This window comes from Bicyclus anynana, chromosome 11 (genome assembly GCF_947172395.1).
Source record: "Bicyclus anynana chromosome 11, ilBicAnyn1.1, whole genome shotgun sequence".
Classification (NCBI taxonomy): Eukaryota; Metazoa; Arthropoda; class Insecta; order Lepidoptera; family Nymphalidae; genus Bicyclus; species Bicyclus anynana.
In genome coordinates, this window is record NC_069093.1 from 6240563 (window position 1) to 6267105 (window position 26543).

The window sequence follows — 26543 nt, forward strand, 5'->3', positions numbered from 1 at the left end:
GTATTTTACATATTTTTGAGTTTTAATAAATTGTCTCTTTGTTTCAATCGCTACCTGCAAGGTAGCTTATCCCATTGAATATTTATCCGCTACATCGTACAGGCCCCCCTAAATAAAACATAGCAAACAACCGCCTTGGGAATACTCTTCGTGCCATGAGCTTTAAATCTTCAAAGCCCTTTGAGGGTGCTACAGACATGGTGTGCTGTGCACGCTTCGATGCATAATCAGGTAAGCACTTACATCAATTCAGCGGTATCTACACATAAATGTAGTACAGAACATGTTATTCGGTTGAATTTGTAGACTTACAGGCTCAGGGTAAGAAAATATAATTATAAATTGTATTATTACACTTCACACTAATATTATAAAGGCAAATGTTTGAGTGTAAGTATGTTTGTTCCTCTTTTACGCTGCGACTACCGAAGCGATTTGGCTGAAATTTGGAATATAAATAGATTTTACTATTTATTAACACATAGGCTACTTCATATGCAGGGAAAATCCGTAGTTCCCGCAGGATTTGTGAAAAACTTAATTCCACGTGGACGAAGAAGCGGGCGTTCGATTTTTTGTCATAAATTCCATTAGGTAGGTACAAATATCAGGTAGGTACTGGAGTTCTGTAGGAGGGAATGTAATCAATTATGAAACAAATTAAAATTAAATACATTTCTCTGTATTAATATGTGTTTCGTGTTCATCCAATTAATTTAATTTCAATTGATAAGTGCAATTAAATACGTAAACAGCACGAATCAATCATCAATTAATTAAATATTATTTGTAAAATATACGAGTAAGTGAGGTTTTTTATATTAGTTCCAAGGGCTGCATTAATTTAATTAATTTCATTGCAGGATTGAATTTATATAAATTGTCTGGGGGCGTTTATTTATATATTTTGACCCTTATAGCTTCTCGCTAGATATAACTCAGAAATAAGTGTCAGAAATGAAATTTCTGAGCGGCTGAACTTTAATATGAAAATGTTGTGGTAGCGCAAAACATCCGAGTACAGCAATAAATTTAAGAGACCTTGGGACAACGAATTAGTGTTTACATGTATAACTCGCGCTTCAGACGTTCAGTTTAAACTGCGCAGTTTTAATTGTACAGTTTTATCTAATCGAAATTTTAATCAAAATCATAAGTCGCGCTAATGACATTCAGTTTTACCTGTACAGTTTTATCAAATCGAAATTTCAATAGTGTTTATATAACCCGCGCTGCAGACGTTCAGTTTTAACTGTGCAGTTTTAACTGTACAGTTTTATCTAATTGAAATTTCAATCAAAATCATAACCCGCTCTGCAAACGTTCAGTTTTAACTGTACATTTTTATCTAATCGAAATTTCAATAGTGTTTATATAACCAGCGCTGCAGACGTTCACTTTTAACTGCGCAGTTTTACCTGTACAGTCTTATCTAATCGAAATTTAAATCAAATTCATTAGAAAAACTGTACAGTTAAAACTGACGGACACTACACACGTACGATTTTAACTGCACATTTTTGATCGAACAGTCGAACTTTTCTGTTAAAAACGCAAGCCTGTAGAACGGGTAAAAAAAAACTTTACAGTTAAAAGTGACGGACGTTACACACGTACGATTTAACTAAAAAAAAGTACGACTGTTCACTTAAAACTGCACGTCTGTAGCACGGGTTACCCAGATTAGGTATATGAATCAACTATGAATAGTTATAACTTATAACCCTTATCTGACTAGCTGGAAATGGAACCCAGTGCTCTAAATTTAAACACCTTGCCATGCCATCACTACTTCGTAATTAAAGTTCGTCAATAAATGTATTAAATAAAACCTAATATCATTACGAACTTTGTCCCTAAATGAATTAAATCCTATTGATCTTTTGATACAATACGCCAACTGTGACTCATTATTTTTCATTATTGAACCGCAACTTTGTACCATTTTCCATTGTCGATGATCGTGAATGGACTATTGTTACGTCAATCCGAAAGGATTTTATGATAGAGGAGCCCATGACGCTAAAATGTGGATTTAATCGAGCGTCACGGGACTTATTACGTTTGGTAGCTTAAGTGATATGAAGAATAAATGGTTATATATCCAGTGGCGTGCACTAGGTGTTTAACTAGGGTAGGCAATGTGCATACAAATGGTACATAAATCTCTTCTCCAAATTATGTTCGTAATACGTCCTCAAGTTAGGCAGTGTATTTTTACTTCTATGAAGTACACATTGTATATATACCCAGAGGCACAATTATCCGCCCACTTTAATATACTCGCGTCATATTAAAGAGGGCGAATAATTATGCCTCTGAGTACACTTACCACATTTGGGGTTATTTATTTCCTTTAAAACAGAAATACAACTATTTATTTTTACGACTTCATAACTCTGGAAGGGTTACCTTAAGTTGAATTTAAATCGTCGGATCAAAATGCACATAATACTACTTACCTAACTAAAGTTATTTTTTTGGTTGCCCTGGACATATCCACCAATATTAAAGGCTGTACATGGTGGAGGTACTCAACAACATACAAGGCTTCCTTCCTTTTGTTCATCTACCGCGCTCAAGTAAATCCAAAATTCCTAACTTTGGCACTCCTACTATTATGACTGCAATATGAAAATTCGGACGGCAAGCTTTTGTTTGCAGATCGCTTGACTAGCTTTAAAAAATTGCATACGACATCGATATCGTAATTTTAACACTGTTGCGTTATTTGTTTGCTTTTCGTTGCCTAGTTAGACCATGCAGCATACAATGAATGATAATAATCTATACTAATATTATAAAGCTGATTTATTTGACTGATATCAGTGATCAGTGATAGATAGCCCATTTATCGAGGAAGGTTATAAGCTATATTATATATTTGATGCCAAAATACGAAGAAGGGTGTAGGATACATATTGTCACGAAAATAAAATCAAATTGGGGTGAACTAGAGGTAGAAAGTTAGTATGGAAATTCCTTCAGTTTTCAAGGTACATTTGTAAATGTAAAATTAGTGGACTATTATACTTAAATATAAAAAGAAGGGTGTGAAATAGGGGTTGAAAGTTTACATCGATTTTCACGCTGACGAAGTCGCGGGCGTCAGCTAGTGTATTGTATAATTACAAACCTGAATGTATAATGCAATTACTGAATTCCTAAAGTTTCCGACTGTAGCATATTTGCTCGAAACTTTTGCTCATAATACGGAACTAGATTAGCAGAAACAAAGGTTAACTGGAAACTACACGTGAACAAAAAGTTCACGTGTATTGGATAAACTGGATAAAGATTAGAAACCGGCCAATTGCGCGTCGGACTCGCGCACATTAGGGTTCCGTATCATTCATCTATAAAAATAGCAAAAAAATCACGTATGTTGTATGGAAGATCCCTTAAATATTTTATTGTATAGCGCCAACAGAATAGTTACTTATGCCAGTGTCATGTAATGGGGGCCATTGTAGCACGATTGCTACAATCATTAATTATGTGCAGTGGCATACTATACTTTTTCTCCGATCATGATATAAGAAATAAAAGAATTAACAAAACTTGGTTAATAATACATAATTGGCGTACTTGTCTTTTTATTACACTTTCCGTGTTAATTTTGTAATTTCAACTGCTTATTCAATGTAAATTCTTTTGTTATTCAAGTTACAGGAACAAATTTTTATTCATCAACCCGTTTCGGAACGAAAATAACAATTGTGACGAAGTTTTTGAAAATAATGTACTAGTATTTTCATTAGAATTCCTTTTAAATGTACATGTTTTTAAATCAGATTCACAAATTTGCCTAGTACATTTTATTTCAAAGTTACCGTTAAAAGTACCGAAGAAAAAAATATGAAAAAAGTAATTAGACACTGTCACTCTAGAACTCAGTATGTAGAAGAAAAAAATACGTTTCATTAGCTAAAACAACTATTTAAAAATAAATACGAAGTATAAAATCAACGCTTAAGTAATTTAGGTAGGGATTTTTGTATTTTGTATAAAAATCAATATAACTTAAAAACCGGAAAATTTCGGCTAAGGTAATATATATATTGTGTTAATTTAATAGGCCTTCATGTTTACTATAACCCTATGGAGTATGTCGTAATATTTACGAGACATCCAGTATATATCACTTACTTTGAATTCATTCAGTAGTCATTCAGATTCATCGTGATGCCCGAATAACAAAAAAAACACGGACAGACAGACAGACAAGAAATCGAAAAAAAATATTTTTAGCTTCAGTATCGAATGTATGCCCAACAAAAATTTTCAAAATATCTTCAATGTACAGAATGTACCAAATGTACAGAATTCGTATTGTAAGTATAGATCCTAGATGGCGCTGGCTTCCTTTATGCCGCGCTAACGTTTGTTGTTACGAATAGTACAAGTAAAATCTCAAATTGCGAATAAATTTATAGAAATCGAGGAGTTTTATTATAAGTTTAGATATAGATAGCTCATTTATAGTCATCCGCACTGCTCTAACACGGGTTAGCAGGTTGATAAATAACTCTTAACTAATTAAACTGCCGCAATCCGAACAAGCAGCTGCTATCCGGCTGTCCTGAAAAATATGAGCGTTTATTCCATTACCGGGACGAATAAAATTTTCATAAAAGCTAGCTAACAAGGAGTAATGGTGAAAAAAGCTCTTTTTCACGCCGGGAGTTTTCTTTTTTCAATTTGCTAACTACTTCCTGGGCCGATCCACTCGTTATGACCGAAGCTTTTTAGTTTAAGCTGTATCAGTGGCCAGCGTTTAACAGATGCAAAAATACTGTACTATACTATACTAGAAGACTCTGCTGCTACTCTACTACTAGACTAATAGTTGCCTTCCCTGAGGACTCATTATGCCTATGTCAGAGAAGAAATTGTCTGTTTTTTACCTCAGGCGCAAAAAAGGCGTGTTATAAGTTTGACGTGTCAGTCTATCTGTTGAATGGATGAAGCGATTTTAATTTATATTCTTTGGTATGAAATGTGACTTATGTGCAAGTGTTCTTAGTGGATAGTGGATTCAATTGCCGAGCGTTGTTGAACCCATGCCTAACAAACAAAATTTCTAGTTTGTCGGCCTCCGTAGCGCAGTTGTATGCGTGGTGGATTTAATGACGGAGGTCCTGGGTTCGATCCCCGGCCGGGCCGATTGAGGTTTTCTTAATTGGTCCAGGTCTGGCTGGTGGGAGGCTTTGGCCGTGGCTAGTTACCACCCTACCGACAAAGACGTACCGCCAAGCGATTTAGCGTTCCGGTAAGATGTCGTGTAGAAACCGAAAGGAGCGTGGATTTTCATCCTCCTCCTAACAAGTTAGCCCGCTTCCATCTTAGATTACATCATCACTTACCATCAGGTAAGATTGTAGTCAAGGGCTAACTTGTAAAGAATAAAAAAAAAAAAACTTTGTATAAAAGTTGTTTTAAGGGTTTCATATTCAACAGAGACACTTAGTTACCAGTATAGTTCTGCCATTTCCAGCAGCAACATACTAGCACAAAAAACTAAAAAATATTACAAGATAATTAAGAAAACAACAAAAATTAAAAAAGAAAACTATTACAGAAATTAGGACTAAAAAGAAATAGTAATATGCTTCCAACCGAATTATTTCCTTTTTTTTAAATACAAAATCCAACATTACTTCAAATAAGCTTTCAATAGATGGAAACGACGTTTGCGAAGTGAATAATCTCGTACTAAGCGCGCAGAGTGCAAACGCAGGAAGCTGTTAGCAAATTGTAAAAGGAAACTTGAACCGGAGAGTAGAGGAGGCAGAAAAAAGGTTTTATAGCCATTTGCTCACCATCGCTTTTATGAAATTTTAAATATCACGCCAATGAGATAAGCGTTGTTACTTTTCCAAGCGGCTCGCACCCAATTATTTTTTTCTTGAAAGGGAAATATTTTCAAAAGAAATTCAAACGATTCCAATTCAATTCCGTTTCAGTTATCATTGGGACGCCAAAATAAAGATTACAGCGAGAAAAAAATTATTACTGAAATGTTGTACATAAAGAACCCGAGTTTTTTACGTAATAATACACGTACGCCGTATGTATATTATAATATGAGTTTTTATATGTGACTTTTTTTTATTCTTTACAAGTAAGCTGTTGACTACAATCTCACCTGATGGTAAAAGATGATGCAATCTAAGATGAAAGCGGGCTAAGTTGTTATGAGGAGGAAGAAAATATACATCCCTTTCGGTTTCTACGCGACATCGTATCGGAACGCTAAATCGCTTGGCGGTACGTCTTTGTCGGTAGGGTGGTAACTAACCACGGCTGAAGCCTCACACCAGTCAATACTTACAATATACATACAATTACATATACCTATCTAAAATAACAATTTTTTTCATATTAGGTATTTACAAATTAATATAACTATTGTGATTTCTGTTGAAAAACATTAACAGGATTGAATTACGTAGTATATTTAGATTTTAATTACGGTTCAATAGCTCAATGGTAACGGTTGGACTCATCAGCGAGGGGTGGTGGTTCGATCCCCGCCCGTTGGTCTATTGTCGTAACCACTCCTAGCACATTCTTTCACCCGACTAGTTGGTAATGGGAATATTGGTCATATTATAAAAGTTAAAAAAAAATATATATAATCTATGGGTAATCATATGATAATAGGGTCTTGCTATGATATTTTTTCTACCACTAGAAGACTTAGTTTTTACACTAAATGGACATGTTGATAATGAATATACTTAGTATAGTCGTTGGCGCTCCTTATCATTTGGTAATGGCGGTCTAATTGTCATTTGTGTAAGGTGCTGTCAATTTCAGTTCAGGTATTAGCCGGACTTCTTTCATGAAAAGGACTCCACAGACATAAGCTCGTCCTAGCTTTTAAATAGTGTCTGTGGATTCAGACTAAGAATAACCTAGAAACCAAATGCGGTGAACAGACGGAGATTTAAAGAGAGGAACTTAAAGCAAAACGCGGCGTGAAAAAGAAGGCTTTTGTCATTACTCCATGTCGGTATGCCGCTTTTATGAAATTTTAAACGTCCCCGGTAATGAGGACGCCCAGTTATTTTTAAATAGCAGTCACTTATAAGGAAATTTTAAAAGAAAAACTCCGTAAAGTTTCGCTTTGGAATTGTGTATTTCGAATTCTGAAGGCGGTTTCAAAAATAATTTCCTTGGCAGACTATTATTAATTATTATTTGTCTGGAATGCAATCACAACTGATGTAAAGTGACGAGGCAGTCTGAGATTATGCTTAAATAACATAAAATTGAAAATTTTGAAAAACCCCCGAAGATCATGAAATTATTAATTACACTCTCGATCAAGTCATCAATGTTATTTCAGTGTACTTTCATTTGAGACCCAACTCGAGTATATATGCAGATATTCGGTAGTTCTTCCCCACTTTCACCCCCACAACTTTTAAACGGCTCAGCCGATTTTCATCAAACATATCTAAGAACACTCGCCCGTATGTCACCTTTCATACAAAATAAACGAAATTGAAATCGCTTCATCCGTTCGGGGGCTACGGTGCCACCGATAGACTGACACACGGACAGACAGACAGACACGTCAAACTTATAACATCCTTCTTTTTGCATCGGGAGTTAACTATGATAGCTACTGTGAGGGCATCTTTTCACCTTTTTAAAATATGGGACATTAAACCGAGAATCTCGATGTTTTCTTTTTCTTTTACTTATAAGTATTATCTATTTTGAATTATTGAAAAGTTAAACAGGGAATTCTTGGTGAAATATACATTCAATACTTACATTACTTTGCATTAAGTTCATAAGATGCTAGCTGACGCCCCGCGGTATTACCCGCGTGGTTCCCGTTCCCGTAGGAATACAGGGATAATATATAGCCTATAGCCTTCCTCGATAAATGGGCTATCTAGCACTGAAACAATTTTTCAAATCGGACCAGTAATTCCTGAGATTAGCTCGTTCAATCAAACAAACAAACAAACAAACAAACTCTTCAGCTTTATAATATTAGTATAGATTAAGAGCTTGAATCGCTTAGGAACTTATCTTAGATTCTAAATAGTTCATCTAACTTAAGTGACTTTATTTAAAAGGTGTCCCCTGGTCTAACATTTCTTTTCGCTTTTTTGTTATTTCGCTCACCTAAGCTACCCGATATAGCGTTATATTTTAAGCGAATTTCAAAAATAAGCAGAAGGCAAGTAGAGGAGACAACGTCGAATCTCTGGCTTTGCGCCAAAACAGTTTGTCGGCGGTTTATGGCTATACCTTGTGCATCCCGATTTACTGGAGGCGTTTTAATAAAAAAATATAACTTTCACTACTTTCATTGTACTTTTTCTGGTTATTTTTATTTTATTTTAAATAAATAATAATAATAATGATAATGACTCAAATAACCTCCTATTTGCTCGGAATAGCTTATTTATTATAATTTAAAATAGCCAAGAGCAAGTCGGACTTGCGCACGAATCGTTCCGTATCATCAATATTATGTGTAAATAACATTGAAGTGTCTGTCTGTCACTTGATAATAACCGTGTTTATGCAAGTGCTTAGGTAGAGCTATTTACACGATACCACAAAACAAACAAGGTTTTTTTAAAACTTCGTGTTTTTCTGTCTGTCTGTTTTAAATGGCTGGACTGATTTTAATGGAACTTTCAGTGGAAAATAGAAGTTTTATGGAAAAATTAACGGTCTCCGCGGACAATGCCTCGGGCATCCGCTAGTTACCTGTAAAAGTGGCAAACAAGTGTGGTATGGGAGCTCTGTTAAATATTTATTTTATTCTGTTTTTTAGTATTTTGGCAACAGAAATGCATCATATTCTGTAAAAATCTCAAAAACTAAACAAAAAAACTCTCTCAACTGTCTAGACACTTGAAATGAAAAATCTTCAAATTTTTAGATGTTCTAGGGTTCATGAGTGCCAGACGGACGAACAGCGAAGTTTTAGTAATAGGGTCCCGTTTATCCTTTGGTGTTCGCTCGCCAGTTCTTAGCCTCTTTTGAGGTCAATAATAGAAATGTCTGAATATTTGCACGTGAATATTAAGTGGCGTCTATGCTTAATTTAAATTTAAAGCTTGTACCTAAATGTGCGATCCTTGTGATCTTATACTTCAGTTCAACGTCTACACTCCGACTCCTTCAATAAAACTTTAAATTGAATTGAAAATTAATGTTGACATTTTCGTATTCTGTTTGATTATTCCATCTCTTAAGAAAAGTGCCGCACAACTTCACTTTACTCATAGTTTCTAAGCTAAACCACAGACGGACAGGCAGACCTGGCGAACTGTCACAGTTTTGAGTATACGGAACCCTAAAAACGTCCGGGCCTCGTTCTGCCAATATTACTCCACTGTGAATTTCCATAATCCTCGACTATAATGTACAAATTTAGTTCAAACCACTTTTAGTCAAGTTTAGTGAAAACTTTCCGTATTAAGTCGTATTTATGTTAACAAAGTTGTGATGAAACATACTCATAGTAACTTAGCTCAACCCTTTTTACTACACCGAAGTAGTTTTAGATCGTTTTAGTGAAGGGTTAAAGCAAAAGTCGGCGATATCGGTCACGTACAAAAGATAGAAACAAGAAAAACCAAAAAAAAAAAATACCGACCGAAATGAGAAAGTCCTCCTTTTTGAAGTCGGTTAAAAAAAACATTAAGTATTTTAAAAAATATGCTACTTTTAGCACTTTAACACAATAACTGTAGTCTCTGACTACAATTGTGTTAATGAACTTCTTCTACCTCCCTGACCGATTACCCGATTGAATCATCATTATTTCAACATCCTACTACAGGGCCAGGCCTCCCTCCTTATAGAAGAAGGGTTTTTTATATTCTCTACAAGATTCGATCTCGAACCCAAAACCTCAAGGTCCGAAGCCACATGGATATGGCTTTGGCCTTCGATTTAAAATTAAATTTTCAGTTATGTGCATTTTAGGAAATTAATTATCACGTGTCTCAAACGGTGAAAATCTTGTGGAAACCTGCATACCTGCATAACAAGTAACTTGGCCCAGTCTTCGTTGACTACACAAAAGTAGTTTTAGATCGGTATCTAGGGTTAAGGCGAAAGTTGGGAGCGATTGAGTAGTGATATCGGCCACGTACAAAAAATACCTAATTGAATAGAGATTTCCAATTACGTCGGTTTTCGTGACAATAGAAAGGGTCTGGCAGTAAGGGTAAAGGATTTTTTGCCTTATACGCTACGTGATGTGTTGATATTTAGGTATTTCTGTTCTATACGGTCAAGATTCCTAGTGAGTATCACACTAATATTATAAAAGCGAAAGTTTGTGTGTAAGTATGTTTGTCCCTAATGATTTTAAACTTATTTCGTGGTTGTTCATTATGAATGATATTTAAACGGGTACATACCACGATAAAACGACGAGATTTTTATTGTCGATATTTCGACCCAGTTGCATGGATCGTGGTCACGACGGGACTGAAGTTGCGAGATGAGAAGTGAAGTCAGCTGTTAGGGGCAAAATCGATCTACCCTCTTTCTTGTTCTTTTTCTTTTTTCAACGACCTCGCGTTTTTGGCTGTTTAGGCAAACCACACTCACGACATCGCTTTTGTTATTATGCGTATCGCGGCGCCCTCTTGGTTTGCACAACCCCGATACCCGGTGGTAGAATTGTGCAAACCAAGAAGGCGTGTCAATGGTAACAGGAACAGAAAAAACACAAAAACTCAATATAGTTCTTGTAAATACAAACACAGAGCCGGTGCATCGCGCTTTTTTCGTTTTGCTAAAACTATAAAACAACGTGTCGAGTGGGGACCATATTTTATATTTATCTACGAGTTTTAAAAGTATAACTGACTGACTGATATAATATCGGGTGTTGCCTGCTTCCGAATAACCGAAACACCAATTTATCTGAATTTTTGTATACAGATGGATTTTGAAATGCTGATAACGAATATGATAAAATAGCGTGTCCTATGATGTGATGAATACGAGCAGTTGAAGCTTTTGACGTGACAACGTCTTATAATTCGATGAAGCACGCTCGAAAAAATGTGACGTCATGCGTCGTTCCCTCGCTCTAGGGTTGCCAACTTATTTTACAAGAAATAAAGTATATTCTGGTCTAGAACATTATAAAACAGTATTTTAGAAAAACGAACATTTTCTCATAAAAAATGCAACCATTCCATCAGTATTTTCTTATGACGTTGTCACGTTCAACTATCGTCAGTAAACCGACTTTACAGACAACCGATTTTTTTTTTACTTAGAGCTTGGCAAAAAAAGTAGAGACTGAAATCAAAGGACTTGTCCAAATTTATAAAGGTTGGGCCTTCATTCCGAGTGTCAACTAAACAGAACAAATTATTTTTATAGAAAAATATGAAAAGAATATAAAATATAGGGCTTTAAACCTAAAATAAAAAATGTGTGTGTCAGCTCCGACGCACGAATGGAGTTTACTCTTTCAGATCGACTGTCTAAATAGGTGTATGTTGCCCCGCAGCATACACGTCCAACACACGGTCAGTTTTATCGGATGTAAACAATGATATTAAGCCGTTGGATGTCAAGCCGTTAGCACTGCAAACATGTGGACTCATCGGACCGTGGGTGGTTAGCAGGGCCGGCCCGTCCATACTGCGAACGGAGCGCTCTAAATGATATTCCTTCTCAATCGTAGACGGTACTGCGCCTGATATTCAATTGGTCACCCCAGAGTATGGTCGAGATCTACATATACCACATATTATACCTACATACCTACATATTATTAGGAACAAACAGGAGAGGCGCCATAATTGGATCTCGCTCCATTTTAAAATTTACTCCGGACCGGCGCTGGTGGCTAGCATGATACGACACCCCGCTGACCCCGCGCACTTCCAGTGTACTGCGTGTATTGCGTATGCGACAGTACCCACCGATGCGCTAAATTCCCCTCCGTTCGTTCAGCGCTAGACTTATGACAGCCACACACGATCAAGTAGAGCGCGCTCAGGAAGTTATAGCGCGTTGAAAAAATGGGTATAGTTTCAATATTTTTTTATTGGTATACATAACCGTGTGTAGCTGGCATTACACGCCGCTAGTTGTACTCACCTAGTGCCCGCGACAGGCTGCCACACAGCATCCAAGGGCGCGTGAGCTGGTGGTGGAGGCTCCGCGCCCTCCCCACCAGTCTCCGTCCGCCCTTCCCAGCCCTGAAACAAAACAAACATTAACCCTTTACCACTAGTACTTTAATGCTTTTAAGGTGCTGGAATCGACCCCGCAACGGAAAGCGTGTTGATTGACCCCCCACTATGTGGACCGAAGACAATAAGCAGATTACACAGAGAAGCTGGATGCTGGCGGCTTGAGACCGTGGTTTGGAGTCCATGCAAGAGGCCTATCCAGCAGTGAACGTCCATTGGCAGTTAATGATAATGATGATCAGCTGGCCTATTTATTAATTTGGTCTTTATTAACAACCTTTTAAAATAATGATGGATGAATGAATGGAATGGCAACCCTGCACTTCAAAGCGTAGCGTTGTTAGAGCCCCCACCAGATGGACTGACGACATCAAGCGAGTCGCAGGCATTCGCTGGATGCAGGCGGCTCAGTATTATGATGTTTGGAAGTCCCTACAAAAGGCCTATGTCCTGCAATGAACGTCCATCGGCTGATATGATGATGATGAATAGGTCACATTACAATTTTAAAGAATAATAAACAATAAATTAACAGGCTTTCTCTGTACTATAGAAGAGAGGAATTTCTAGTTAAAAGCGACTTCGCAAGTCCAATGTAGGTTTGGGGGCTTTAGGTAATAATGCTTGACTCTGAAACTTTGACTTTCCAATGTTAAAGACACTACAGCTTAGCGTGTCCTCGTGATACGTATGACAACAACAACTTGAAAACTCTGGATTCTACTAAGAATTTCTTGGAAGAAATCCAATATTTTTTTACAGACCGACACAGGACTCGAACACCTTTCAATCTGTAGTTGAACAGATTAACCATTAAACCAACGAGGTAAAGGGGAGGAGAGGGATCACCCCTTTTAAGTAATTTATTATTAAACTATGTCCGAAAAAACACCAAGCTTTAATCTGTGGGTACGCAAATAGCCCTGACATTAACAAATTACTTAATGGCTTTTCCGTGTTGCGGTTTGCTGAAAAATTATGCTCAATATTTAAGCTCAGAACAGCTTTTCTTTTTAAAGCAAACAAAATAAGAACAAAAACCAAGAGAGCGAATTTTAAGCTCAAATAAAGCCAAAAAAAAAGTATTGTCAGGTTTATCTCTCTTCGTTATATTTTAACGAATTAATTGCAATAATACTATGCCTTTATAGATTTTTATAAAGTAAGTCTATTGATATTTTTTGTTCACAGTTGGTCATCCCATCACGTAAACATCGAGGCAATCCAGCTACTCGACGTTACGAATACAGTGAGAAGACTTAACGCAAACCATTTGAGTTAGTGTTTAGTGACTAGTGATAGTGTAGTTTTAAGTGCTACATGGAAGATCACGTGAACAAAGTGACCTAAAGACGTAACAGTCAGTGACAGACTAAGATTAAGGTATTGGACATTATCTTAGTATAGTTTAGGTTAAAGATAAATTACTAATTAGTCACTTAGGTGACCTAGATCGTAATTTTATGAAGTATCAAATTGGTACTTTACAACAGAGAAAAAAAACAGTTGGTCATCGATCTTTCGTTTCCAATTTGTCCTTTGTCTTGATTGATGGCTTTAGAAGCACAAGTTATTTGAAATATAGGTACGCAGAAGGTGCGTAGATAATAGAGTAAGGGTAAACTTTAGAAAAAGCTAAAAAAGATTTTTTGATTATATCAAGTGGGTAAAGGCACTGTCTATGGGTCTTTGTTGGTTTTAAGTGGTACAAAAATATAAATTTGTATTTTGTTAACCACTTGAACTATTTGATTTAAATATAATCTATACTAATATTACAAATGCGAAAGTAACTCTGACTGTTACCTTTTCACGGCTAAACGGCTGAACCGATCAAGATGAATTTTGGTATGATCGTAAATGGGACCTTGGAGCAAAACATAGGATACTTTTTGACCCTAAAATAAAAATAGAAAGGGGTGAAATAGGGGTTGAAAGTTTGTATGGAAAGTCCTTAATTTTACGAGTTACTCTTTTAATTGTTCGTCCTACTAATATTATAAACGTGAACGTTTGTATGGATGTTTGTTACTCTTAAACGCCGAAATTACTTAACCGATTTCGTTGAAATTTGGAATGGATACTTTTTATCTCGGAAAAGTCCATGGTTCCCGAGGGATTTGTGAAAAACTAAATTTCACGCGGACGAAGTCGCAAGCGTCTGCTAGTATTTTATATTTGATGGTCATCTACGATGATCTACAAGACGAAATGCGTGTTTAGGCATCGGACGCATCATATCTAGTGGATTTTATAAACCGTAAAAATGGCACGATTTGAATACTGATAAATTTAGAGCCATACTTTTGAGTTAATTTGTTAAATACACATTCGAATGTATAATATTACTAGCAGACGCCTCGCGGTTTCACCCTCGTAGTTCCCGTTCCCGTGGGAATACGAGGATAAAACATAGCCTATAACACTCGAAAATAACGAGGCTTTCTATTGGTAAACGAATTTCCAAAATCGGTTCAGTAGGTCTTATATAATATCGGTATAAACATAGTAACGCCCTTTCAAAACATTAAAAAATAAAACCGACTAAACGGACATCACAAAACGCGGCGTTCTAATTTTAGCGTGCAGCCAAAAATAGACTCGGGGAAAAAATAGCGCTCACTTATTAGGTATTCTGCACAAAAATGGGGAAAAAAGAAAGTGTGGAAGCCCACGTTCCTAAATTGAAATTCTGCGAGCGACGTTAACCAGCCATCAGCCGGAGTTGTATAAACTACCGTCACAAGTGGACGCTTTTGTGATGTTGGACACAGATAGCTGGGCTATTTATTTACAAAGCAGAGCTTTTATTTTAAAACATAACTTAGGCTCGTGTAAAGTGTATGCTATCATCTTCTATATCATATCGTCCGCCCTTACACCTCTTTAATCCAGCCCTTACAGTAGTATTGCTGTAAAAAAGGAGTAACTTCTCCCGTTTTCCCAACATTTCTGATAGTTATTTTGGAAATATATTTCATGTACAGAATGGACCTCTCTACAGATATATTAAAAGTATAGATTATTCATTGTGTTAGAACGAAATCCGGCATAAAAAATATTATCCTCATCCGTTACTTATTAGGGATGAGAAATAAATGATAGAAAATATTCACACAAATAATCTCATATGCAAATAAGTTGCCTATTTAAATTGCGGCCATCATTCATCACCATCATCATTATCAGCCGATAGACGTCCACTGGTGGACTTGCACGGAACATCCAAGCACAACGATCTCGAACCGCCAGCAGCAGCGGCTCCCTGCAACCCGCTTGTGGCCCGCCCATTGACACTTCAGCTTCGCGTCTCACTGAGCTATGTCAGTGACTTTGGTTCATCTGCGGATCTCCTCATTTCTGATTTGATCACGCAGAGAAACTCCAAGCATAGCTCGCTCCATTGTTATTTATTCGTATAAAATATCAGATGAAAGCTCATTTTATGCTTAATTTAACTGTATTAAGTTGCCCTATCTCTGCGTGATCGAATTAGAAATGAGGAGATCCGCAGAAGAACCAAAGTCACCGACATAGCTCAACGAGTTCCGAAGCTGAAGTGGCAATGGGCGGGGCACATAGTTCAAAGAGCCGATGGACGTTGGGGTCCCAAGGTGCTAGAATGGCGACCCCGCACTAGTAAGCGCATTGTTGGTCGACCCTTTTGATCTAGTTTGTGGTTTCCTAGATTTTGTACGTAAAATTTCTCCGGCCGCAATTTAACTAAGCAACCTATTTGCAATGTGTCGCTGTAAATATTATTATCACTAAGAAACAACAGATGAGGGTATATATTTCTAATACCGGGTCTTAGACCATGTATAGTGAAATGAATGGGACGCCTATGTTACAAAATTACGCCTGACATATAAAATTATCTAAACTGACGTTTACGTGTTATTGCTGCTAGATTTTCGTAAGTTTTTTACAAGTTTATTTCGATGTAACTACAAATTTACAGTAACTATTGTGATCTTTATATTGGCTTATACCATAACGCATTGCTTCTTGCCAAATTATCTGATTCTAGGTCAACAGGAAGTAGGTACTCTATATAGGTGTATATTCCCTTAGAAGTTATAAGATGAGGCTTAATACGGCATTTTCTTGAGACTTCGTTGGTCGATCACTCTTAAGGTAGCCTTTCGTTCTTGGCGACCGCGACCTAAGACCGCGACCGGGTCGCACGACCCACTGCTTAGTATGTATTTATATGGAGCGCTAAACAAAGACGGTCGCGCGACGCGGTCTCGGGCTTTGTTTAGTATTCCATATAAACTCATACTAAGCAGTGGGTCGTGTGGTCGCTGGTCGCGGTCGCCAAGAACGGAAGACTACCTTTAAAGAAAAAAATGAAAAAAAAAGAATTGTGCCACGTTTAACATTTTAACATTATTGTAGTCTGATACCCAGACCACTTAGGCAAGTCAAAAACCATAATTAGTCCAAGCATCAGAACACCAGTAGGTATGTCATATTTGGCACAACCTTAAAAAAGGATCCAGCTCAGCACTGCGCTGCATGTACCAAGCAAACATTGGACATACAGCGCTGAATTTACACATCCACGTGTCACTCAAGTAAAAGGATTTTGACAGACATACAGAACAGAAGACGAAGTGATCGTTTATAATAAAACTAGCGGACTCGCTCAAGCTTCGCTTTGACTTATTTATTTATTTATTTGCACTTCTTCCCTATCCCTACCTTACACTACCATACTCCTACCCCTACCCCTACCCTACCCCTACCCTACCTCTACTCTACCCCTACCCTACCCTACCCTACAACTACCCTACCACTACCCTACCCCTACCCTATCCCTATACCATAAACCTACCCTACCACTACCCTACCCTACCCCTACCCTACCCCTACCCTACCCCTACCCTACCCCTACCCTACCCCTACCCTACCCCTACCCTACCCCTACCCTACCGCTACCCTTCCCCTACCCTATCCCTATACCATACCCCTACCCTACCACTACCCTATCCTAGGATTTAGGGGTTTGAAAAATAGATGTTGGCCGATTCTCAGACCTACTGAATATGCACAAAAAATTTCATCAAAATCGGTCGAGCCGTTTCGGAGGAGTTAGAGTTCGAACACCGCGACACGAGAATTTTATATATTAGATGTTATTATGACATTCAAGATTATTATAAGGAGATGAACATTTTGTAACTTATTATTTTGTAATTGTGACATTGTATTAATTTAGTTTTATTTTGATTTTCTCTTCGTTCAAATGTATTTAATTATTTAAGATAATTCATACACCGGTTATGGTAAAATGTATAAAGGCTCAATTCTATAAATGTACCATCATGTTAAACCTACATTTTCATGAATAAAATATCTTTCATTCATTCATTCATTCAATACAAGATTATGTCCACCTATAAGATAATAATAAAAGGTTACTTATAATAGTTACAAATAATAGATGATCAGAGAAAAATAAGGCGTCAGAAAAAAACAAATCAAGTGGATTCAAAAAAATTACGTTGCATCCATGATGCGATGACTTGCAGACTTGACTTGTTTTTTAAAAGAAAGGCATTAACGCATTAAAGGATTACAATAATGATTTACTTGAAGAAGCTAATCTTATTTTTTCTTCAGAATTTATATCTAATGAATTAAGATCCAAAACCTAATTAAGCAAATTGGCACACATACACACAATGTTAAAGGACAATAGTGAAGAAATGGGAAAAATTGAGAAGAGGAAGGAGAGGAGATATGGCTTTGTGGTTCAATGCTAACTAGTGAGTTTAGGGTAGGTCGATTTATTTCGTACAAGTCGGATATACCAACAAACAGAAGTACAAAGGGAACTTTTCCTACTCATCGAATATAAAATAAATGTTACAATAGTCTTTTTCTTTAAAATAAAGCTTAGCCCTCATTCGCGCAAGAGTTTGTTTAACGGTCGTTAAAAAGCGTTCCAAAGACAGCAAAGCATTCCCAAGTATATTGTTCACACGACAGCGTTTTTAAAACACGGCACTTTTTTTAATCGAGCAGCGTTGCATTTTCAATTTTGGGCGTTGGAAATCGACCATAAATTAAATTAAGAATGTAAATGAAAGCGCCAACGCTGGATTTTTAACCAATTTCAAAAAAGGACGAGATTATCAATCCGTCGGAATCTTTTTACGTATCGCTTTTTTAACTCTCGTGCGAATGATGACTGAGGTAACTAACTATAGTGTTTGTATCATCGTGACTTTAGGAAGTAGGTATCAAAAGTCTCTTTCCGAAGTAGTAGGTCCAGACCTTCAGTCGTCTAAGTACAGCGCATTATTTGTTATCTTCGGGATAATATGGGAAGTCATGTTTCGTCGGACACCATTCAAGATACATACTTTATCTTCATAATCGTCTTCCGTAGCTATAGGTACGGTAAGCCCAGTATACGTAAAGGACTCTGAAATATTTTTTGCCAAAAATTTCTTGCACTGGATGAATCCACAGGACATTCCATTAACTATGAAAAAAAATATAAAAAGAACATTTTTCTTTCTGAAACCATTATCTTTGTGGCGAGTGCGGCACATGGCGCGCTGAGCTGAACTAATAAAAACAAACTACACACTTTCATTCTTCTTTTAAGGATGAGCCTCGGAAATTTATCTTTTAGGATAAATTGCTACTCCTTATACTTTTCCTGTATTTTTAAATTATTTTGACTAGTACACTACAAAACAATTTTTCGCAAACTGAAATTGTTTTTCTTCTTTCAGTACTTTTGGTCTCCGTGTAACAGTGCCAGTGCCTCCTCCCATCTCCTGTTGTTTGTCTGCGATTATCGTCCCATCATTAGCAGGGGCGACCTCTTTTCCCTTAACCTGTCCTAGGACCACTCTGTCACTTTCCAGGTCCACTTATCTCTTTTATCCCTTAACTTAATAATTATAAATTGCTACTCCTTATACTTTTCTTGTATTTTTGAATTATTTTGACTATTAACACACACTACACTAAAAACAATTTCTGACAAATTGAAATTGTTTTCCTTTTTTTGGTCTCTGTTTGACGGCTACGGCTAGTGCCTCCTGCTGTCAGTGGTCATCCTCCCATCACTGGCAGGGGCGACCTCTTTTTCTTTTTCCTGTCCTATATAGGACCACTCTATTTCTTCCCTGGTCCACTTATCTCTTTTATCCCTTAACTTAATAGCTATAAAAAACGTACCTATAAGTACGATTCCGTATTATCATTAAGCAGTTTAACCATTAAAATAAATGCCAGTCATATTGGAAATTTCACGAGCAACCTTACACTTCGACAAAGGACCTACTTAGCGGTGTATAACTCCTAAAAATATTCAATACAGTCCAAACTGACGGTGACGAATGCCAACCCTATTATAATCTCTCATAAAAAGAACTATTATTAGATATTTCACACATCACGACTTCGCGTGTCTCGGAGACATTTTTTTCTGTAGAAATGGTCTACGACATCTTACTTGATGTTATAGATAAAGTTTGTTTTACTTGAGTCTTTTTGAGATTTATTCCATTTGAAATTACGCTAAGAAGTTTGCTAGAAACTGAAGTGGTTACAAACTGAAGTGGGTTTCGGTTTATCTTGACAGGAATACTCACACTCAATCTTCTCAATCTTCTCAATCTTATCAATATCAATCTTAGTCTAAATAATGCGAGTTTCACACGGTAATATCCTTCGCGTTTTTTGCGATATTAGTTTAAACATATATACGAGTATTATATGGTGTAAATAAACCATAATAGGTCATTGAAAATAGACCATAAGTTAAATTAAGAACGTAAATAAAAGTGCTGGGTTGAAGGAGAAAGAAGAAGAAGATGTAATGACATAAATCGAGATAGGTGCTTAAATTATTTGGTAGAGTACTAGCAGACGCCGCGCGGTTTCACCACCATGGTTTTCGTTATCGTAGGAAAACGGAGATAAAATATAGCCCATAGCAACAATGAAAGAATTTTTCAAATCGGTTCAGTAGTTCCAGAGCCTATTCAAAACGTAGAAACAAACAATCAAATCTTTCCCATTTATAATATTAGTATAGATGAATGAAAGGAGACTAACAAGAAAAAGGGATTTGGTGGAAAGAGGAGAGAGGGATAAGGTGAGTGCGAACGAAAATGTTACAAGGGGAAGGCCAAAGTGAATGTTTTTGGATCAAATCCAGAACTTCTATAGATACTGATATCATAAAGGGTTAAGGTTTTTGAAAAATCTTTTACCATTTAAAAAGCTATGTTATTTGTAAGTGTCATAGGCTATATTTTATCCCTGTATTCTCACGAGATCGGGATCTTCGCGACGAAGAGTACTCTAAAGCGACGAAATTGTAATTAAAAGTAATTGTAAATTGTTAAATTGTTATAAGGATTGATGTTAATTGAAGAAGCAAGGCAAATGCAATCTGTCTTAGCAAATGCAGGGACGTGGTCTCTGCCTACAATACAGGAATAAGGCATGATGATATTATGTATGTAAGTAAGTATGTAATATATTACGTGTCCGAAAGAAGTCACAAAAAAAAACTTAAATAATTCAAACACTGCTTTTTTCCGTTCTGATGAAAAAAAAATAGTTTTAACTATCCTCAGAAATTGCTTCTACAAATAAAGTAACATCTTTCTTTTCTAAATTTTGTATTACTGAAAACTGAAAAGTCGTATACTGCTATGACATTTAAAAAAAATGCTCCTAGCAACGAGAAAGTTTTAAAATTGCACCGACTGCTCCGAGGTTCTTTTACGAGATCGCAGTCTAACTTGCAATCGAATAAAAAAAGAAAAAAAAGAAGTTAGATACATATATACTCGTAATATTAGAACTGGGGTGTATCACAACGGTCGGTCCGGAGTAAAAATGTCAATAGCAAGGGTCGAATCTCATTAGTCAGCACTTTTCCGTCAGGGCCGTTAGGCGCCAACGCATGTACCTCTCATTCGTCCTGATTGAGCCGGCTTGAGGACTTAGAGGGTAATAACACGTGTCCAATCAAAGTTTCCGAACTTCTACATCGGTTGAAAGCGTTCGCTGCTCGCTGAGCTAAAGCGCTGCTGCGTAAAGAACGCAATAGTTCACTTGCCTGTTCAAATAAACACTCAAAAGTTATATTGTCTCTATGTCAAAAATAACTTACACAAATATTTTTCAAGCAGTTTATTAGATATTATTTTTATTTAGATAAACTATTTTCTTTTGTAAATAATAAAGAAGAAAAAGTATTATAAAGTGGTAAAGTTTGTAGTATTGTAGGGGGTAATCTCTGCATCTACTGAACTGATTTTTAAAATCTTTTCACTACCTACTAAAATACCACGATATTTATGAGTGTTATCTATACTTATATTATAAAGCTGAAGAGTTTGTTTGTTTGATTGAACGCGTTAATCTCAGGAACTACTGGTCCGGTTTGAAAAATTCTTTCAGTGTTAGATAGCCCATTTATCGAGGAAGGCTTTATATTATCCCCGTATTCCCACGGGAACGGCAACCACGCGGATGAAACCGCGCGTTGTCAGCTAGTATTTTATATTTTATCTCCGTGTTCTTACGGGGACGGGAACTACGCAGGTAAAACTGCGATGCGTCGGGTAGTACTTAATTAAACAGGTGTACCCATAACTGTATTATTAACCCTGGTGATTACTATCGATTTAATTTATAAAACAGATTTTACAATCAAAATTGTTTAAACCTTTGGTTCATCATTGCATTCCTATTAAACGAGAGTGAAATAGCATCAGAGTTATGAACGAAATATTTTAACGGAGTCTTTTCAAGGCCGGGCTATTTATATCTACGTGTACCGAAAAAAGCAAAAGTTTAGAGGTAATATTATATAGGTTACATAAATATTGACGATCTCTCTCGTGCTGTTGGTAGTTCTCAACAGAGTGGTCTTGGGTTCCATTCCCAGTACAAGTTTTTTTTTATATTTTATTCTTTACAAGTTAGCCCTTGACTACAATCTCACCTGACAAAGACGTACTGCCAAGCGATCTAGCGTTCCGGTACGATGTCGTGTGGAAACCGAAAGGGTTGTGAGTTTTCATCCTCCTGCTAACAAGTTAGCCCGCTTCCATCTTAGATTGCATCATCACTTACCGTCAAGTGAGATTGTAGTCAAGGGCTTACTCGTAAAGAATAAAAAAAAAATATCTCAATGAGCAAGTCAGTCCGCATGACACATAGTTTGACGTTTATTAAAGCTTCCGGTCATATAATATTTATCAAACTCTAAACGAATAACAACGTGGTTGGGTATTTTTAGACGACCTAACGGCATACTCGCTAGCTTGGTGATATAATCCATTCAGCTTACGTTCTTTGTAATAATATGTAGCAATGCAGCCGTTGGGTTGGTTTGGGAACCCATCAATTGCAACAATTTACATAAAGCAATGACCTGTCTAGAGTCTACTGCGTTTTATTTGTAACTAGCCCGCGACTTCGTCCGCGTGAAACATGATGTAAACTTTCACCCTTTTTTTCACCCCTTCTGATTTTATTTTCGCGATAAAAAGTTTCATTTGAATTCATTCAGTAGTTTCAGCGTGATGCCCAGTTATCGAAAAACACGGACAGATAGACAGACAGACAAAAATAAAAAAAAAATTTTTGGCTTCAGTATCGAACTATAAGACTATTATATACTTAATAGCCCCCCAACAAAAAAATTCAAAATATCTTCAATGTACAGAATTGGACCTACTACAGTTTTATTATAAGCATACAAGATATACAAGATACAAGATATAATATATTTTCAAATGTTCTGGTACAAAATAAAATAATAGATTTCTATTGATCTATATCAGTAGTAAATCAGTTTAAATGTATAAGGATCTGTATTGGAATACTAGAATCTGTAATATATTATATTTTAATGTGTATCACCATCATTTACAAAATCTTTTATCAGGTCTTTAAACTATATCGAAAAGCTTCTCGAAGGAAAAGGAAATTATACTGTTTTCAGATTTAATTTAGGTATTTAGCCCATGCTCAAAAATATGGTGTTTCTAGAGAATAAATGCAATTTTGCGACAAAAATAAATCAATCGCCAGAAAAAGATAAATATATTAAATACCAATAATTTCCATTCAAATAAAACATTTATTAAAAAGCATAACAAACATATTTAACAAAATTTTTCGCTAAAGAAAGTTATTGAGCCATTCGTAAGCAATGGGAACCACAAGGGTAGCTAGAAGGGGACTCAAATTGTACATAAAGAAAAACCCATGAACGAAGGGAAACTGTACTATACATATATAAGTAGAAGATTATATTATAATGTCTGATTCCCTGCTTGGACGTCTTCAATAAAAGCGTAGAAACCCTATTATAATCTATACTTATAATAAATCTGTAGAGAGGTCAATTCTGTACATGAAATATATTTCCAAAATAACTATCAGAGGGTGATTAGTGATCGATACTGATGCCAAAAATGCAATCATTAAAATTTTTGTCTGTCTGACTGTATGTCTGTATGTCTGTCTGTCTGACGCTAATATTTCAAACAGTGAATTCTTATATCAATAAATAGCTACACTAGGGAGTAACATACTATGCTTTGGGCTTTTATCCCCAAATTCCAACGGGAATGGAAAACACGCGGGTGAAACCGCCTAAGTTCTGCTAGTTCTTTATAAAATGATTGAGATCTGTACAATACTAACAACTACAGAACCATTAAACAAAAAAGTATATATTACAAAAGCACTATAGTATTGGCATACACTGTTATGAATACCCAATTAGGCAGCTTATCAACATAATGTAAACCACACACCATGAACAGTTAATTAGTTTGTTTATGTACTTTTTATAACAATAGGTTATCGCATTATATATCGTGTACCGAAAAGGACCTAATTTAACTGGCATTCTAACTGACTTTAATTGAAGACACAGAAGAAACACAGACCATACAAAACGCTCTAAAGCTCAGCGAATAAAAAGTATGATTCGAAACGTGCTTCTTAAATGGTTTTAATTTTTTATTTTATAATTTGTTGTTGATTTGCTTAAAAAAATAGTATAAACTCGCCGATTTTTGCTGAATAGATGAAGAAAGATCATCGTCATATCAGCCGATGGATATCCACTGCAGGACATAGGCCTTTTGTAGGGACTTCCAAAGATCACGATCCTGAGCCTCCTGCATTTAGCGAATCCCCGCGACTCGCTTGATGTCGTCAGTCTGCTTGGTGGGGGGTCGACCAACACTGCGCTTTCTAGTGAGGGATCGCCATTCCAGCACCTTGGGACCCCATTGTCCATCGGCTCTTCCAACTATGTGCCCCGCGAATTGCTACTTCAGTGTCGCGACGCTTTTAAAATGAATTTGTGACCTTGTCGGACAACTTTTAAGCAAAGATAATTATAGTCAAAGGCACTAAATGTTTCACCATTAATAGGTACCCAAAAGTTTAATTAATAAAATTAAAATTATATTAGTTAGAATTAAATGACATTAAGTTTAAAATAAATATAATTACAACTATTTTTTTGAAGTATCAGCAAAGTACTCTTCTATGGAGTAGTAACATTTTTGTATTAGAAACTTTTTAAGTTTTTCTTTAAGTGTATGTTTGCTAATGCTTCTGTCTGCTAGGTGTTGTGGCAAGTGTTATAAATTTTAGGAGCCATGCGTAAGATATTTATGTTAAATTGCGCTAATGAATGTTTTATGTAATGACAAAATGCGCGTCTGGGGGACTACTTTCTTGAAAAGGACAATACACATTTGTTTGAGCATTAAATTCATTACTCATGATTAAGTATTTTGTTCCTCGGCCCATATGTCCTATCTTAGATATTCTCCTTCTAAAATATTCATCACTAGTCGATCGTATGGAAAGTCAAACGTTTCTTAAATCATATTTAATAAACTTTGGTACTTTAGGCCGATTTCCATAAAATTGAGCTAGCTATCAAGTATACGCGGATACCAACCGAGACGAATCAAACAATAGACAAACACGAACTCGGCATTCCGTATGCTGGGTGCAATGACCTTTGGCTGTTCCTTGCCCTTATTGAATTAACGGTAATCGTTTTCTTTATTAGTGTGTTATTATTTTTGCCAAATTTCATACTCGTAGTTCTATCTATAGGTCAACAGAAAGTTAGTACCTTCGTACCTTGTAATTTTGATTTCCTTGTGTCTTGAGTGTCAAAATATTATTGTGTCAATGTGCGGCATAAAAGACCGTATTTTCTTTTCACTGACGTTGAAGATGGATTTTTTTTACAGCTCCAATGAACTGAGAATATTATGGTTTTTGGAACATTTAAATTATATAAAATATCATCATCATTTTCAACACAGTCATATTTGGCTCATTGCTGAGCTCGAGTCTCCTCTCAGAATGAGAGGGGTTAGGCCAATAGTCCACCACGCTGGCCCAAAGTGGATTGGCAGACTTCACACACGAAGAGAATTAAGAAAATTCTCAGATATGCAGGTTTCCTCACGATGTTTCTCCTTCACCGTTTGAGACACGTGATATTTTTTTTTTTAAATATACTTGTCATAAATTAAGTGGCATCATATAATTATTATTTACAATGGAATCCTGTGAGGGTGTTGTAACTTCAACTCGATGTCTTCACTGCCGCAGGCAGACGAACAAAGTGATCATAAAATAATTCCGTATATTTCTTAATAAAGTACAGAACCCTAAAAAAAGTAATTACGTCAAATTGTCGGAATAAAGTAGAGTCAACTGAGTTGAAGTACTATAAAAAAATTTTCAGATAGCATGGGTAGTTAGCATAGCATAGTCATAGCATAGACTGTTCGTTTCACTCTTGAAAGTTTGCCGATTCACTTGAAAGATTCACGATAATAGTATGTATTATGAACGTTATAATGCAACTGTCACCGTACTCATGCTATTTGTAAAACACTTTAATACTCAGAAGAGGCGACTCTGCTACTCAGGTAAGCGATGGAAACGGCAAAATTATTCAGACAATTATGACTACATATTTATCAAAGAGTGTCTAATTTACATTTTAGCACTTTGTTTGGACTTTAGCCCGAAACTAATTTGTATTCCAAAGAAAGGATGCTTCAAAAAGATGCTGAACGTTATCAAAGAACAAAACTTCTATACCTATAAAGTTAGGTTGTTAAGTCGCAAATTTTAACAAAAATGTTTATTATTATCATTCTCAGCCTATTTTAACAGCTCATTAAAGGGCCAGCTGTTCTATTCACATACTTTATTCTATTAACCACCTAATATAATTAACATCAAATAAACAATAACCGCCTTTATTAATATAAGTATTGTCGTTAT

The 26543-nt window shown here is 36.2% G+C and overlaps 1 protein-coding gene across 1 annotated transcript in view; it reads right to left on the reverse strand.

The window, feature by feature from the left end:
• The window catches only part of LOC112056573 (uncharacterized), a 99775-nt gene that overhangs the window by 70518 nt on the left and 2714 nt on the right, over positions 1-26543 (reverse strand). The window contains exon 2 of the mRNA XM_052884269.1: positions 12115-12215. Within this exon, the coding sequence (XP_052740229.1) occupies positions 12115-12215 (101 nt within the window). The remainder of the gene's footprint in view (positions 1-12114; positions 12216-26543) is intronic.